At 51.5% G+C, this 16,201-nt stretch overlaps 1 protein-coding gene across 7 annotated transcripts in view; it reads left to right on the forward strand.

Annotated features, from left to right (window-relative positions):
* The window catches only part of LOC141946734 (uncharacterized), a 100,054-nt gene extending 86,951 nt beyond the window's left edge, over nucleotides 1–13,103 (forward strand). For 3 of the 7 annotated variants that reach the window (XR_012629913.1, XR_012629914.1, XM_074877018.1), the window contains 9 exons: nucleotides 946–1,151; nucleotides 1,738–3,063; nucleotides 3,192–3,419; nucleotides 3,838–3,874; nucleotides 4,262–5,035; nucleotides 5,843–5,902; nucleotides 6,742–8,182; nucleotides 8,585–8,658; nucleotides 8,833–13,103. Coding sequence is in view for 4 of the 7 variants with exons in the window: in XM_074877017.1 (XP_074733118.1) it covers nucleotides 3,283–3,419; nucleotides 3,838–3,874; nucleotides 4,265–4,438 (348 nt within the window). In the remaining 3 variants the exon portion in view is untranslated. The remainder of the gene's footprint in view (nucleotides 1–945; nucleotides 1,152–1,737; nucleotides 3,064–3,191; nucleotides 3,420–3,837; nucleotides 3,875–4,261; nucleotides 5,036–5,842; nucleotides 5,903–6,741; nucleotides 8,183–8,584; nucleotides 8,659–8,832) is intronic. The other 4 variants (XM_074877014.1, XM_074877015.1, XM_074877017.1 and 1 more) reach the window with 3 other exon arrangements.
* Nucleotides 13,104–16,201: the final 3,098 nt, after the last annotated feature.

The raw sequence follows: 16,201 nt of genomic DNA on the forward strand, positions 1-16,201 counted from the left end.
GCCCGACATTTCCCGTTCAGCTCCTAGGGACAAAGCAGGTCATGACTTACGCGTTTTATCATTAAAAAGATAATTTCCTCTAGATGTGTGCAATAAGACAATGGCACTGACCTGTGATCCTGGCATTGCGCAGCATTAATGATTTCCCTTTGCAGGTAATAAGCAGCAAATGTACACATTTTGGGGAGATCTGAATTTTTTTCTTTTCCTTTTAAGACTGCTGCCTTCCTAGGCCAGACTTAATTAGCAGACCTCATTATTTCCTCAAATGTAACTTGACTTCCATTGAATGAGAATTGTTCAGTGGATGGGGAGCAGCAGAGCGGTGCTGCAATATTCATATTGTTTTAATTGCAACATTAACATTTCATGCCGCTCTTGGCATACTTTCAGGTGCGGCCCTTTAGCTCAATGCAATGCTGTGAAAGGTTGGATCAGAACAATTAGGATAGAGTGACTGGATTTCTGGATTTTCTTTTTTTTCTCTTTTTTTTTATTTAAACGAACACAAGCATGGATTCAATACCCATCACTCCTTTTGTTGGGCAGAACAGGGAGTCAAGCACCCCTGAAGTGTAAATCCTTTTTTTGGAATAAAAGATGTGCTGTAGTGCATGTTTAAATTCTCTTTTCGTGGAGCTGAAGCCCCACAGGTACAAGTGATACGTGATCCACCAGGCTGATGGTACCTCCTGAGACTTAACCTTTACCGGGTGAATCAGAGACGTCCCAAAATGTGTCTGGCCAGCTGGGCTGGCTTCACATACGAGCTGGTGGGAAAAAGGCTATTTCCCACTTCTCAATTACTTCCAGGGCTCTGGGATGCCTGAGGCTGGAAATGACACTGTGAACAAATAACGACTGGGTCAGTGCAGATCCTAAATGAGCACAGGGATTACCCTGCTCTGTCCCCCAATTGCATATAGGGTTTGCCTTTTTTTGCAGAGGGGTCAGACAAGACTGAAATGCTGGGTCCAGCCTTAGCAAGCTCCGGTCACCTTCACTGCCTTGCCGTGTACCCATACGCTTGCCGTTAATCGTTCCCGTACCGGAGAGCGGTGATGAGTGATGGGAGTTCCCGGCAAGAGCAACTGCAGGTTCCACCCTGAAACAGCCTAATGAGAGTCTCCTAATTGGGTCACTGAAAGGAGGTGAGCAAGGAAGGCCAGCCAGCAGCTCTACTAAATGTCTTCTTGGTGTTGCTCTCCGACTGTATCGCACTGCGTGACGTGCAAACTGTGTAATTGACTTTAAAGGAGAACCAAGAGGCTGTTGTGTCCCCTTCAGCCTTCAGGAGGAAGAGGAAGGGTCCCTGGGGCTCCCTCTGTCCCGCTGTGGGTAGGCTGTGCTTTGTGCCCACGCTGCTGCCTGCCAGCTCCATGCTAGCACCGGCTTGCAGGTCTGTGCTGAGGCTGGTGAGTGGGTCTGGTCCGCAGCAAGGACCTGTGTGTAGAGGAACAGGTTCCCTCTCGCTCACAGTAACAAGTACCACTAATCAGTCAACCCGCTAATGGGTAGCTTGATGTGTCAGTGAGCTGTGAGCTTCCCAGCAGGCTGCTCGGGCTCCGGGCTGCCTCCCTGGCATTTGCTGGCAGTGGCCTGGGGATGAAACATCTTGCTGGAAGGTGAAATCTCTGTCTGTGTGATGGAGAGGCTCTGGGAGGGTTGTGGGGGTGAGGGATCTGCTCTGCCCTTCAGTGTTCCCCCTTGGAGCTGGGCATGTCCCTTCCATTTCAGGGAGCATCTGAACCCATTCACATGGCTGGGATGGCAATTCAAGCTGGAATTGCAGCAGGACCTCAGCTCTGTCACTGGAAGAATGACAAGGGAAGAGCACACAGCCTGTTTCCAGAGGTTTTCCAAAAGCTAACGTGCCATCTTAGCTGGCTGGCTCTCCCATCAGTCTCATCTCCTGTAGCTATATAGCTTGGGTTTGGATTCTCTGGTGTCTAGTAAGCTGCTTGTGCTGAATGGAGCATCTCCCCTTACTGGGATATTTATAGCATCTCTCTTTCTCCCACGCAGATTGTCTGATGTGTAATAAGAGATGATACACTACAGTTTGGAAGGTGCTAATAATGTCTCTCCTCTGTTTGACAGTCTGTTCCCATGAAATTTATAGATTCTGACTGTCTCAGAGACCTCTGTCTCTCTGTCAGATCGGGTTGAAATCTGTTCGCAGTGTCAGAAGTTGCTGGGGAGTGGGCAGAGGACAGACTGATGCAGCAGGATTGCATATGCTTTACACTTCTTAGGAAATTAGGCTGAAAATGTGCCCAACTCTGTTTCCTGCAGATCTGGGGTGGGGGACAGCTGTGGCTCAGATCACCAAATTGGGAGTTTGGGAAAGCAAGCTGGTTGTGTGGGAGGAAGGCGATGAGCTCAGAGACTGCCCAGGAAAACTGCTCTGCCCCCAGCCCTTGTACGGGCTGCCATGCTGTGGGCTCTTCAGTTCGGGCTGCCTGGGGCGATGAGCACAAGTGCAGAGCATGGCCTCTTGTGGAAAACAGCCCCTGAGGACAATAAACGAGCAAGCCCAGAGCTCCTGGCTGGTGTGAAGAATTGCCTGGCTAAAGGATAATAAATGCCACAGCAGGAGACAGAGCATTTCTCTGAGGCCATTCATCCCCTTTATCACCCCGCTAACAAGCCCCAGAGCGACTTCAGAGAGACTTCTCTGGAGCAGCACCATCCCTCAGCCGTGCTGATGGCTGGGTGCTGGGGGTCAGGAATACATCGTGTGGCAGGAGTGCTCAGTGGGAAACCGCAGACCGCCCCCCCAAAATAACAGCCCCGAGTTTGGGTGTCAGCAGTAGGGACTGTGCAGTGGCTCTGGCTTTGCTGGCATGGAAACCATGCCCTCCTTTGGGCCTGGTGTGGTGCCACCTGAGAGATCTGGACGTAAAAGCCAAGCATCCATCTTTTTTTAAGTACTTCTGGGCAGCAAGGGCCCTGCAGCACCCTTAGGAGGATTGTTTTATCCTAACTCCCAGCGTGTCTAAGATTTAAGATTTATAAGATTTATACAAGACCCAACAGGAGTCTGGGGCCGCCGGCGCAGAGGTAAGTTGGTTCTGCTTCACTTACAGCACAGCTGAGCCTGTGCATGAGTCTTGTGTGAGGAGGAGAGGGCAGGACTGATGTGTTCTTCGTAAGAGCTAATAAAAGCTAATTCATCCCTTTGCTCCAAGACAGTAGGAAGCATTAGCAGCTGGCTGAGTGCCTCCTCCTCTGCGGCAGCATGCTGGGTGCCTCCGCCTTCCCCCTGGCTGGGAGCAAAGCATGTCCTCCTGTGGAGAGGAAGGCATCTCTGTTAGCAAGAGCTGCGCCGTCTGCGACTGCGTCAACAGGCAGCCCGCGGTGCTGTCTGTTGCTGGCATCCCTCCTGGGAAGAAAAAACAGACAGATAACCCGGGCAGGTGGGTCTGGGATTGAGGATGGATATCCCTCGGGCAATTCCCTGTGCTGGGCTTCAGCTCTGAGCAAGCACCTCTGCCCCAGGCCTTGGGCCACAACTTGTGGGAGCAGAGAAGAGCACCGTCCCTGATTTGACTGGGCTACAGGAGGCCCCAAAAGGGCTGTGGCCACTTGTGCCCACATAGGTGACCAAATAGGTTGGAATACCTTCAGCAAGCACCTCGGGTGCTCACCTGTGCACAGTGCATGCAGCTATGTGGCGTGCCACCCCCCCGCCCCGTGCTCACCTACCAGAGTGATTGTGTCTGGGACTTGGTGCACAGCGGGTGAGCGTTAAGTAGAGCTAATTGCCAGTAATTGGAAGCTTTTTCTTTTTCCTCCTGTCTGTTTTCTTAATTTCTCCTTTTTCTTCTCCTCCAGGTTTAGCTGTTGGAGGATGCGTTTTCTGTGGTCCACGGTAAGCACCCCATGTGCAGTGCCAGGGGCAGGCAGGGCTGGGAGAAGATAAGGAGGTAGGGAGGAGGAGAAGCGAAAGCAAACAGGAGACATTGCATTGTGTTTGGGTGTCCTCAACAATGGGTGGTTTTGTAGGAGCAAAAAAGGAGAAAAGCTGCAAAGCCTTGAAGGTGGAGGGTGCAGAGAGCACCGTGATGGGTAATTGGGTTGTTCTAGTGAGGGCAGAGCAGGAGAGCAACAGTAGGTAGGGATGGTCCGGAACAGAGCTGTGGTTCTGGAGCGGAGCAGAAGGATTGGTGTGTCATGGAGCCAGGCGTCTCCTTGAGTGTGAGCAGCACACCAACAAGAGGACTGTAAACCTAATTTTTTTCTCTCCATTCTTTATCAGTAGGTTTCCAAGCATTTTAAAAGGAAGCTACCACTGCAGATTGGAAAACTTCACATCTTGAGGCCTCAGAGACTAGTTCAATGCCAGGCAGAGGAGCCAAGGCCACTGCCTGCGAGCGCTGAGCCCTGTCACATGCTGTCCTCCCTGGCCCCAAATAGTCTGCACTCCAGACCTTAGCCTTTCTCCCAGGCCCCCGTGCTGACCAGACTGATGATGGGGAGCTCATTGGAGGCCAGTCATGTCCCACAGGGTGGCTGCAGGACATGTTGCCTCACGTGGTCACTGTGATCAGCTGGACTGCTTCTGGGAGGGAGGCACGCTGCTGTGTGAAATGGCCCTTCAAAGCGGGGTTGAATTTATAGGCGTGTGCTCTGGTCCCGGTCCGTGAGGCCTCTGTTCCTCCTCTGATCTCTTTGTGTTATGGGAGGAATTCACTTACAATCTGGAAACATCTGGCGCTTTTTCTTCTTTTGCCAGCACCGTTAAATGTCGAGTTGAAAGGAAACATAATACATCACCTTCCTCATGGGCTGCCATTCAGCCGAGAGTAACAGAGATTAGCCTTCAATCACACGGGGGCTGGAGCTGAAGGAAACCTTCCTGAGGACACATTGGAGAAACATTTTCATTAGCGGAGGAGAACCTGACAGAGATGAAGTGCCCCTTCACCTCGACTGCCGGACCTCTCCCCTGCCTGGCGTTAACAGGACAAGGAGATGCTAACTGAGGAGCTGGTGCCAGCTGCAACACTTTAAGTGCTGTCTGCATCCAGATGTAAGAAACAGCTGTGAAACAGTGAAGCAGCACTTTTATAGCCTGGTGGGGGTGGCTTTGGTTTTTCTCCTGCTTATCAACGAGCACTCAGTGCTGGAAGCAAACTGGCTCTCTCCATGCTGTCAGTTGAATGGAGGAAATGGGTACTAGGTTGCGAGCTATGTACCCAAATGGGTACCCTAGCATGGGCCAGAAAAAGATGTTCTTGGGTGATAAGGTCCATAGGTCCAGGAGGTATCACGGGCTCTCTCTCCTGCAACACTCCTGCAAATTTAACAGGGCTGCCTGTGTGGTAGTGGAGGCTTTCTCTGCTCCACAGAAAGCTATTCCACAGCCCACTGTTGCAGGCATCTGCTCTTAGTCTGCATCCCCCCTGGGCAGTCGAGACGCTCAGGATTCACTTCTGCTATTGAAGTCTCCCTTGTCTTGGAGAAACACACCCTGCACCCCAGCTGGGCGCCTGGCACAGACCTGTCTGTCCTGGTTACTGGGGATTAGCCAGCAGGATCCCTGCAGTCAGCGTCTGCCGTCCTCCACTTCGCCTCCCTGGGGCTGGCGTGCTCCTGACAAATGCAGGCTCTGTCTCTCTCACTCACAGCTGAAGGATGCCGTGCCTGGTCCTATCTCACAGGTTGGAGGGAAATTGTTTTAATTTGTGTGGCATATTGGAGCAGGGAGGCAGAGAAAAGAAAAAAAACCAACAGAAACTGGTCATTCTGGGTATTTTTAACTCTTTGCAAAAGACCATTAACATCTCTCTCTCTTTTTTTTTTTTTTTTTTTTTCCCTTTTATTTAACTCCCTGAAGACTATTCTCTCTTTGGGCCTGCCTGCAAAACTGCATTCACTTCACATCTCTGTGGTGAAGGTAAGCTGGTGCTCAGCTATCCCCAAGACTCTTCTTCTCTCCTTGTTCCCCAGGTGCTCACCACGTGCACAGCCCTCTGAGAAGAGGCTCCCTGGCTGGGAGGGTGACAGGCTCAGAGGTGTTCATGTCTTCTGGGATGGGTTTTGTCAGGAATGGGATTTGAGCTTCCTGAGAGGGAGGCAACACAGCCTGGCAGCTAGGGCATTGGTTTGGGACACAAAATCTTCTGGTTTTGGAGCATTCTCACATTAAGGCACCTCTCACTTCCTCCTCCTCCCTTTCAGAACTGAGAGCAGCCAAAATTAGAGGAAAACCTGTCTCCTGAGCACCTTTCCCCCGATCCCTTCACCTGGCTTGTTTTCCTTTTTCTCCTACAATCTCAGCTGGCTGAGTTTTAGTGCCAGCCTATTGAAAGGAAAGGCACGTGCTGTCTTACAGAGGGAGAGAGACCTGAGACAGGATAAATCTGGAAGCAATGAGATTGGGGGAAGGCAAGTCAGCTGCTCTGACACTTTTATTATGGAGCCAGGCTGCTTGGGAATGAATCTTTCTTGAAGCATATGTTGCTGGATGACATTTCTACCAGGTCTCAGCAGTAACCTTTGCCAAGCCTTGCTGCCCAACCCTGCGCTCACTTGTTCCTGGGGCAAGGGGAGCGAGTGTCAGCTGGAAATGCCACAGGCAGCAGGGCTCAATGGTGCTTGATGCACCTCCGATGAGTTTGAAAACACTTGGACTTAGGCACCAGAAACCCTTCAGGCTTTGGTGACTTCAGCTTACAGATGCCTGTGTTGTTTTGCAAGGGAGGTGCTGGCTTCTGCATGTGTTTCTCATTTCAGAAATGAAGAGGATACAAGAGAGATCAAAATGAAGTTCTCCTCGGAGTTGCCTAGGATGGATAACTGCAAGGAAAGATTACTCCATGGCTCTAGAAAAGGAAGTTCTACTTGCTTAGTAACCTGGTGATGAGGTACTGGCTCTGCTTCGTGCAGAGGCTGGAAGCCAGGGGAGATTTCAGGTTACAAAGAGGGCTGGGCAGAGTTTGCTGCCCTCTCTGTTCCTTTTCTGTATCACTGTCAACTTAGATTTCACTTCTAGAGGGTGATGTTATGGCTGGCGGTGACAAAAACAGAATGCCACTGGCAGAGGTGAAATCTTTCCCTCCGTGAGGGTATGTCTTCCTTTCCCTTCCCCTTGGCTTACATCAGGAACCGCTAGCTCCCAGTGCCAAGCAGGGCATGCATACGTGCTGCCCAAGGGATGATGTATGCTGTGCTGAGCATCGCTTTGCCTTGCTTTTTGGTAAGCAGCTCTGTGTCACTGATGCCTCTTTGCTGCGTGGTGACCTGGGACAGAGGGCGAACCCTTGTCACTGTCTGAGACAAATCAGGGCCATTGGGAGCTGCTGTGTTTGCCATCATGGGGAGTGTTGTGTGGAGTGGTCCTTTGCCGTGCTGGCACCCTGAAGGTGTCCCTTCAGAGCCCCAAGGACCATCTGTGTTCTTCAGGGGCCAAGCCCCAACTAAGTCAGGATCTGAGGGGCAGATAAACATGTGTTAATGGTTAATGTTCTCTGCAGGCTGTCTCTCACCTCCTCTAAATGGGAGCTAATCTCATAGAAGAGTGCCTGTGCCCACACCGCTCCAGCAGCCCCTCTGCCAGCCTTCTGTCCTCCAGGGCCAGTTCAGCAAAGCCTTAGTGCTGTTCTGGGTCCAGCTTGCGCTTTCCAGCTGCTTACAAAAGAGAGAATGAAGGTAACTGCTGCTGCCAGGCCATGCTAGAAAACAGAGGCAGGGGACAGGCCTCTTTGTGCACTTAAAGATCCAAGAGTTTAATCTGATTCTGGTTCTCTATTAGCCCTGATCCTGTCTTGCATCTTTTCCAGCTGATGCCTGAGCCTGTCTTTGTTTTTTGGATTTTTTTCCCTTTTTCCCTCACCTTATGAAAAATGGCTTTGCCATCTGTGTCTGTCAGGAGTCCACCAAGTCGGGTGTACGGCTCAGTGAATATACAAATGTGCGGTTGGATCGTGGCCCCCTCTGACAGGCCAGAGATGAATACCAAACGTGCAGGGAGAAGAGTACGTTCTCTTCCTCTGCTGCTGCTGCCTCTGATGGTTGTTTTTCTTATCCCAAGGAGGTGTGAGAATCGCCTTTGGGAGCAGTGCTTCCTTCTGCTCCCATTCTGCCTTGCCAAGGATCAGTTCTCTGCCATCCATCATCAGACAAGTCCTCTCCCCGCTCCCACACCTCAGCTGCTGATGGGAATGCTGGAGAAGAGGTAACAGTTTTACCCCGCTTTTTCCTAAAATCCTTTTCCTTCTCCCTTTTGTATCTCATTACAAGCCAATTGCCAGAATCACACAGAATCACAGAATCATCTCAGTTGGAAAAGCCCTTGAAGATCATCTGGTCCAACCATGAACCTCACACTGACCGTTCCCAACTCCACCAGATCCCTCAGCGCTGGGTCAACCTGACTCTTCAACCCCTCCAGGGATGGGGACTCCCCCCCTGCCCTGGGCAGCCCATTCCAATGCCCAACAACCCCTTCTGCAAAGAAATACTTCCTAATATCCAGTCTAAACCTTCCCTGGTGCAACTTGAGGTCATTCCCTCTTGTCCTATTGCTTGTTCCTTGGTTAAAGAGACTCATCCCCACCTCTCTGCAACCTCCTTTCAGGTAGTTGTAGAGGGCCAGACTGGGGCTTGAGGACACGTGCCTTCGCTTGCTGGTCCAGGTACTTGTTGAGAGAGGTAAGGATGAGGTAGAGGGGAGGGGATTGTCTGCCCTTACCTGAGTGGCCTAAAGATGTAATTTTGAATGGAAGTTTTCAGCAGTGTTGTGCAGGACTCCATGTACAAAGTGCTGAAAGCACCTAAGCCCTCCTACACATCTCAGCCTTGCTGCATCCCCTTTCCCTGCTGTAGGTGACCAGAGCCTCGGGGTTCTGCAAGGAGAAATGCACCAGCTGGGAGACTCTCAGATGCCGTAACTCTGCAGGGTCACCCAGGTACCCAAAGGGAGATGACAACCTGCCTTGACACCCACAGACCTGCTCACCTCCTCCTGCCTCTCGGTTTCCTGCAGTCTGGCACACGAGCTGCACCCCTGGCCTTGATGTACCGAGAAGCTTTCAGGCATGTGGGCTCAGAGGAGCAGGCAGGCAGAAAAAGAAATGAGTCTCTCTGTGGTCTTGCCACACCTATCTGGTCAAAAGGAAGAGAAGTTTCTGGGAGGGCAGACCCCCACTTTGGCAGGAGGAGAGAGCAGGCAGCTTGAGCTGAACTGGTTTTTTGACAAGCAGATGGATGTTCAGCGGGGGCCCAAGAAAACCCTCTTGCTTCAGGCTAGCTGCGAGCCCTCCAAACTAAAACGTTGTGCTGACGCGAAAAAAGCATCGCTCCATTGATGCTCAGCCTGAATTACCTCTTCCAGGCGCCTGATTCAGGACGCAGCAACCGTTCCCTCCTGCCACTAGCTCCCAGGAGGAGCCAGCTGCATGCTTGCAACCAGGCAAGGATGCACCAGGAGCCATTGAGCAGCGAGGAGGGAGGAGGGCGAGCGATGGCAGATTCCTCTGGCGTCTCCACACCGCGGGGCTCTTGGCGAGTGAGCACTCGTCTACTTTGAAAGCTCTTAGTGCTCCTGCAGGTGGGAGCCAATTTGTCTGCTTTCCTGCCCAGGTGCCATCTGTTTGTAGGATTGCCTCTGTGGTGGATGAGCACGACGGGGATGGCAAAGGGAAGGGCTGCTGGGGTGGGAGAGACGAGCTGAAAACTTTCCTTGGGTGACTTCGGCGCTTCTGGCTGACGTTGCTCCCTCTCCCCTGCATCACGGCAGGGAAATCACAGCCTGTCATTTGCTGTTCCTGGAGCGTGATAGGGAGCCGAGGCACCACTAATAGCAAGCTATCATTTTAATGCTAATTTCCTAGTGTTAACTCAGGCTGGAGGAGGCTCAGCCTGAGTGGAGGAAAGCCATTAGCAGATGGAGAAGAGGGGGATGTGTGAGGACTGTTCTGTACCCCCAGAAGGAAATTCCAGAGGGCAGATGATTAACCACTACGGGGAAAACTGGTAGCAGGCACTGGGGTCAGTCTCTGGTGGACGTGGGAGGGAAGAAGAGGGATGCTTTGTTCCAAGTCGTCTTCCTGTAGGGATTTCTCAAGTGCTTCAGGCTTTGGCTTGAATTTCATGTTTCCTTCTTGCTGCCAGCCAGCCTTCAGTGCGTTGTGACACAGGGGTTGCTCAGAGCGCTGGCAGGGCTGCGGCTGGTGGCATGGTTGTCCTTTTAACAAAGGAGCCAAGCAGGGTTGGGTTTAGCTACTGTCTTTTTGTGAGGAGCTCCCCAGTTCAGGAGCCTGGACATCTGTGTTGGGTTCAAAGCAGGGAAATTTTGAAGCTGTTCTTGAGATACCCAAGAGCAAAAAAAAAGAAACTTGCCCTTTTGCCATGGGAACAAGCTCAGTTGCCCCAAGCTGAAAAGCTGGCAGGAGAAACCAGTGGCTGAGTTTGGAGTTGTGAAGGAAACTGAACCATTTCCCTGCCTTTTCCAGAGGTGGGAGTTCCCACATCCAGCCTCTTGGTCAGTCTCCTCTAGCCATGCTTACCAGCCTGTGCTGCTCCCCAGGGTGGTGTAGCTGCCTGGGAGCTCCTGGGGAGTTTAAAGAGTGGTGAGTGGTTGTAGTAGGAGTGTAGGGCCTGTTTGGGATTATGTTGGCCATAGTCAGAGAGGTGGTTCTACAACTTCTAGACCTGCTTGGAAACCTTGGGACCAAAGGGAGGTGAACTCAGATGCCATGCCTGACTGGGAAGAAACTGGTTGCCTACCACTGAGGGACAGCATTGGTTTAAGGCAAGGGCCCAGTAGTCTCTTGGTCTGTGGTGTGACACATCTCCTGAAGACCCAGCAGCCTGTGCTGATCTAGACCATTGGCTTCCTTATTTCATATGGATTTTTTTAAAACCACCTAAAGACCATTTTTAAACTGTTTTGACATCTAGCAGAGAGGCAATGGAGGGACAAAAGCAGCCATGATAAAGGGAAGGAAAACCAGCAACTGGTTAAATGGCAAAGGGATGGGAAGCTGGAAGGGGACCATCCTGCCAGGAGGACACTAGCACAAGGCTACGTTAGATGAGCAGCATTGCTCACTGTGGTTATCAACTATAGGATCCGCCCTGGCGTGGAGCATGACTCATTATTTTTTAGGGAGCTATTTCCATCTGAAAAAATGTCTCCTATATTTTCTAAGAGCTTCTTCTCCGCCTTGGGCGAGGAGAGAAAGAAAAAAGTGAAGGGCTACTTTTTCCTAGCTGAGGAGAATCAAACAAACTTTCCCTCAAGTAGCTGAGCGAGGAAATCAGCACTTTGTGTATTCCCAAGAATAACACAATCAAGTAGTTGGGGGGAAAAAAAACATAAAATAAAATAGCGTTGCTTTTCCCAGTTCAGCACTCTGAATAATGAGCCTACAAGCCGGAGGGACAGCTCCCGGGAGAGGCGCCTGTGTACAGGAGATGGACACAACAAGTGTCTCGGATGGGCCGATATCTGAAGCGATCTCTCTCTAATTTTCTACATCAGTAAGAACACAGCGCAGCGCCATCAATCATAGTCAACCTCCCCGCAGAAAGCCACCTCCTGCCTTGCCGTGCTGTGGCGTCCCCCCTCCGCTTCTGCCCCCGACTGGGGACCACAAGTGGCCCAGCCAGCAGTGCCCGCAGGCACGTTCTCTCCCAGGGGGTTTCTTCTTCATTGCGTTTGAGCCTGCTTGCGTTTCTGCCTTTCTCCCTCCTCCACCCCCAGCACCTGTTCCTCGCTAGTGCTTCATTTCCAGACTGCGTCTCCCCTTCCTGGAGTCAGCAAAGGCCAAATAGTCTTTTTGTCCCCAGTAAGGAGAAGGTGTAGGGCTGCCTGTCCTGGGATAAAACCCCTGCGTGCTGCCTGGAGGAGGGATGGGGCTGGTTTCAGTGCCTGTAGTGCTCATCTGGGGATTGGGAGTTGGAATTTACAGCAACCCTGACATTGCTCCTGCAGTAGTGGCCATCGGGGCACGTCCTGGGAATGGCTGATGCCTGGGCTGGCGCCTTCACCCCAGCCCCAGCTGTGGGTGTGGAGCAGCTAAGGGAGGCATCTTTCATGCTGGACTGGTGGTGCAATGCAGCAGCTCTTGGTCTCTTGGTTTCTCCCTTTGTGAAGTTCCCCGCTCCTTTCAGGCCTGGCCACGTTTCCACCAGACCTAGGGGCACCTCTTTGGCAGGAGCACTGGTGGTGGCTGTCCTCCTGAGCAGGCCCAGGCCAGACACACTCCTAAGCTGGCCAGAAGGCTGGTGGGACATGGATCTGTGCTCATGGCTGTTTCTTCTACTGGAGCATGGACACAGTTGATGGGTTTGCTGGCTCTTGCTTCTTCCTCTTTCTCGTGTGCTAGATTGGGTGTTGCTCAATTGTGGTGGCTCTTGGACCGACCAAAACCTGGCTAACTGATGCCAGCTGTCGTGACACAAAAGTGGTTCACAGTCCCAATTCTGGCTCCAGGGGCTCAAGCACCAGCTAGAACCAAGGACCATGCTTTCTTGAGCACAGCCCTGGACAGAAGCATCTTCTGAATAAACCCATGTAATTGCCACCTGCCTCTCAGCCTCTTACACTGGCTTCTGAGAGCTGCCAAGGATCCTTGACCTCTCTTTCAGGCATGATTTCCTGCATGTATCAACCCTGCCCCGGTGTTGTGGAGCTGTTGCTGGCTTCTGTAATAGCTGCTTTGTTTACTTCCCAGATGCCTGCCCTTTCTGTAATGAGCTATAACTCATCCTGGTTTATACAGTGCTCAGAGATACCTGGAGCAAGGAAGGTGTGCAATTAAACCACCTTCTAGGCTGCTCTCTGGACTGGGGTTGCTGATCTCCTGGAGATGTAAAACAGGGAAGACAAGGGGGACTAGATTGAAAAGGGGAATAATTACCTAGCAGGGTAAAAGGGGCTGACTGGGTTGGAAACTGCTGGGAGCTGACACGTAGGTACAGATGAATGGCTATGGCAGGCAGGCAGGGTGAAGGTAGGAAAGATGTTTTTTTAAAGTCTCTGCTTTCCTCTCTTCCCCTGCTTTATAACCTGTTTTTATAGAGACTGCATAAGGAACACATTTTTTTATTAGCAGCTTGGGAGTGGAGAGTAATAAAGATTAATTTTTTAAATAATTCCTTGCATTATCTTTTAATTTCCTGTGGCAGGGTTTGACTTTTAAATCTGCAAACGGAGTTAACTGCTGAAGTGCTCCTCAGTTTGGAAGCGGCAACCAAAGGAGCTGAGGGACTCGGTGGAGGTGGGAGAGGCCCCAAAGTTGAGCCTGGAGTCCCAGCCTCTCCTGGGCTGGCCACAGTCTGTTCCCTGGCCAAAAGGATCTGTTCAGGTCTGCAGCACCAGGCTCTGTCTCCATCCCAGGAAAACTCGGAGCCATCTAATCCACACTGCAGGTCATGTTGTCCATTTTGCTTCCTTCTGTTGAAGGTAATGGTGAAGCTTCCCTGAGGAGGAATGAAGGAAGCCTGATGGCCCTGCTGTGGGTGATGCATCCCTGCTGGGACCTGTGCTGAGCTGCATGGGGTGGTGGGCAATGGGGGCTCTCCAGTCCAGCTGGGTCCCTCCGTGGTCTTGCTGGCATCAGGGGGAAGTGCTCGCAGGACTTGGGGGGTAGACATTAGGAAAACATAACAAGGGAGCAGCTGAAAGAGAAGGGGGTGAAGTGAAAGAGAAAAGTGACAACACTGGGGATCTGGTAGAAAAAGGCTCTCCCTTCCCCCTGCATCCACCCTCTCCATCCCGGCCTCCAGGAGCACAGAAGACCTGATGCTCTGCTGGGCTTAACCTGCTTGGGAGACTGGCTTACAATGGAGCTGGACTACTTCAGGTGAGCTCTCACGTGCCCTGTAAGTGTACCCATAGCCAGGGTGGCACTGAAGCTGGGTGGAAGAGATGCCCAGTGTGCAGAGACCCCAGCCCCAGCTTACTTTGACCACTGACCTTCTTTTCATAGCTTGTTCTTCATCATATGGCTGTGCTGACTGCTCGAGTTTGCTCTGAACTTCTGATCTCTGTAGAGCAAGTGGTGGAGGCAGAGAGCAGCCGTTATGGAGAACCAGCCAGTGTGGACAAAAGCCTTTTGGCTCACATGGGTGTGAAAGCAGCTGTAGCTCAAGTGCCTGGTGTGGGCTTTGGGAAGGCAGAGGGGAAGCTGAGTGAAGCGGGGAGCGCAGTGGGAGTGTTGACCGTGTCCTGAAAAGGCATTTTACTGGATTACATTGTTCCTGTGTTGGAACCAGGACCAAGATAAGCATTTTTGGAGATGTCTGGGGATGGGGAAGAGCCAAATCGTGCACAGGGAGTGCTCTGACCCAGACAGCTTCTGGCTCCCTCTGATAGATGCCATCTGGATCAGGCTTTGTGCTTGCCTGGGTGTCTGTGGGCTTTGGCAGCCCTCTGATGGACAGGTCCACTGGCCCAGCGTGGGAGGACTGGGCTCTCCCTCAGAGTGCTTCTCTGCATGGCTGGAAGATCAGCCCTGCATCACGGCAGAGGCGCTCCAGGCTCTATCCGGCCTCGCTGCTGCTCCCACATCTCCCCGTGCTCCTGGGAAGAGGAGGAGCACACCTCAGCCCATCCCCAGGTGTAAAGGTTGGTTGCCCCATGCCAGGTCATCTGTGTTTGTTGGCATTTTCCTGGGCAGAGCTGTCCCTGATGAGGTCTTGGGTTTGCAGGCACAGTGCAGGGGGATGTGGGTTGCTCTGCTTTTGGAGGCTGTGCGACTGCCTGGCACCAGACATCCCGCTTGCAGCAATAAATGTGGTTTGGGTTCTGGTTTTGTACTTTGGCAGCAGGCTGAGGTCTTGTCCTGCTGGCCAGGCTTCATCTGACTGGATCCTCTGGTGTCCAAGGGAGTGACAAAAAGCTTTGCTGCATGTGGCTCGTGCGTGTTTTGGGTGGGAAAATGCGTTCCTCAGCCCTCTCTTTGGATTCTCCATTTATTCAAGTTTTGGACAAAAAAAGGACCCTGCCCTCTGCCAGCAGAAGAAAACAGAAGTGCCTTATGGATGCCTCTGATCTCAGGAGGGAAACTGAGGCACAAAGGGATGGCTTGATGCTTGTACCACAAGCACCTCGGTCAGACACACCATCCATCCCTTTGTGTACAGCTGCCAACCTCAGTGTCCTGACATGCAATGAATAACCACAGCTTTGAGTTGTGTTTTTCAGCCAAAAGAAGCATCATTTGCTAAAGATACCAGGTGTCAGGAAAACTGGGGGGCAGTTCCCAATTGTCAGTATCTGTCCAAAAGCAAAAACCTCTCCTGTTGTGGTGAGTTGTTCTTTTTTTTTCCCTTCTGAAGTCACAGAAGAGAAAAATGGAAATAAAAAGCAGCAGGGAGAGAGCTGTTAAAAAGCTTAAAGCTGTCACAAGGCATTGGTTAGTTTATGTGCAGTGAAGTATACAAACAAGTTTTCAGCTTGTTGGTTGGAGCCAAGGAGCGGGGATTTTTTGTGTGATAAATATGTTTTATAGGTCTTTTATGGGATTTTTTAAAATGGCTGTCCCAATAAATTATTTACCAGGGTAATAAAAGATCAAGGAAATTGTTCCAGCCATATCACTGAGCATCTAAATCCCAAACTTTTACTGGGGTGGAAGGACCCTCTGAATTCCCATGGCCTTATAAAAGATGGTCCAGGTGTGCTGTTTGTCTACGGCGTTCTTCTGGAGGCCAGATCCCCAGCCAGCCCTGGCACTCGGCATATCTCCAGGAGGTCCCAGAGGCTTGACACTGGGTTTTCAGCCCCTCAACATCTACTCCTGGAGATGGATAGCATTTCCCTCCACCGCTGGCTCTCGTGGCTGCAAATTTCTTGATAGTCTCTGACTCTTTATTTAAGTTTCCAAAAGGTCTCGGAAGCATAATGGTCCTTTCTGATGTGAAATGTGAAGTAGAAATCACTTGGAAGGCGGCAGGGAGTTTGAAGAACGGCCTTAGCCCCTGCAGTAGAGGCTGGAAGGGCTGCCACGTTGTCCTGCAGATAGCAGGGATCTCCTCCCACCCCAGATGTCTGGATGGTTACATTTCTCCTTGCTTGGTATCAACCGCCGTGCAAGGGAAGGGCCAGGTTCTGCTCGCTGCTGGCCTGGTCTCCATGGCAGACAAGCCCAAAATAGCCTTTGCGGAGGTGAAATAAAAATTTATGGCTTTCCAGCCACAGAGTCTATAAATACATCTTTTGGGGCATTGGACCAGGCTTTAAGAA

The sequence above is a fragment of the Strix uralensis genome, chromosome 8 (genome assembly GCF_047716275.1).
Source record: "Strix uralensis isolate ZFMK-TIS-50842 chromosome 8, bStrUra1, whole genome shotgun sequence".
Classification (NCBI taxonomy): domain Eukaryota; kingdom Metazoa; phylum Chordata; class Aves; order Strigiformes; family Strigidae; genus Strix; species Strix uralensis.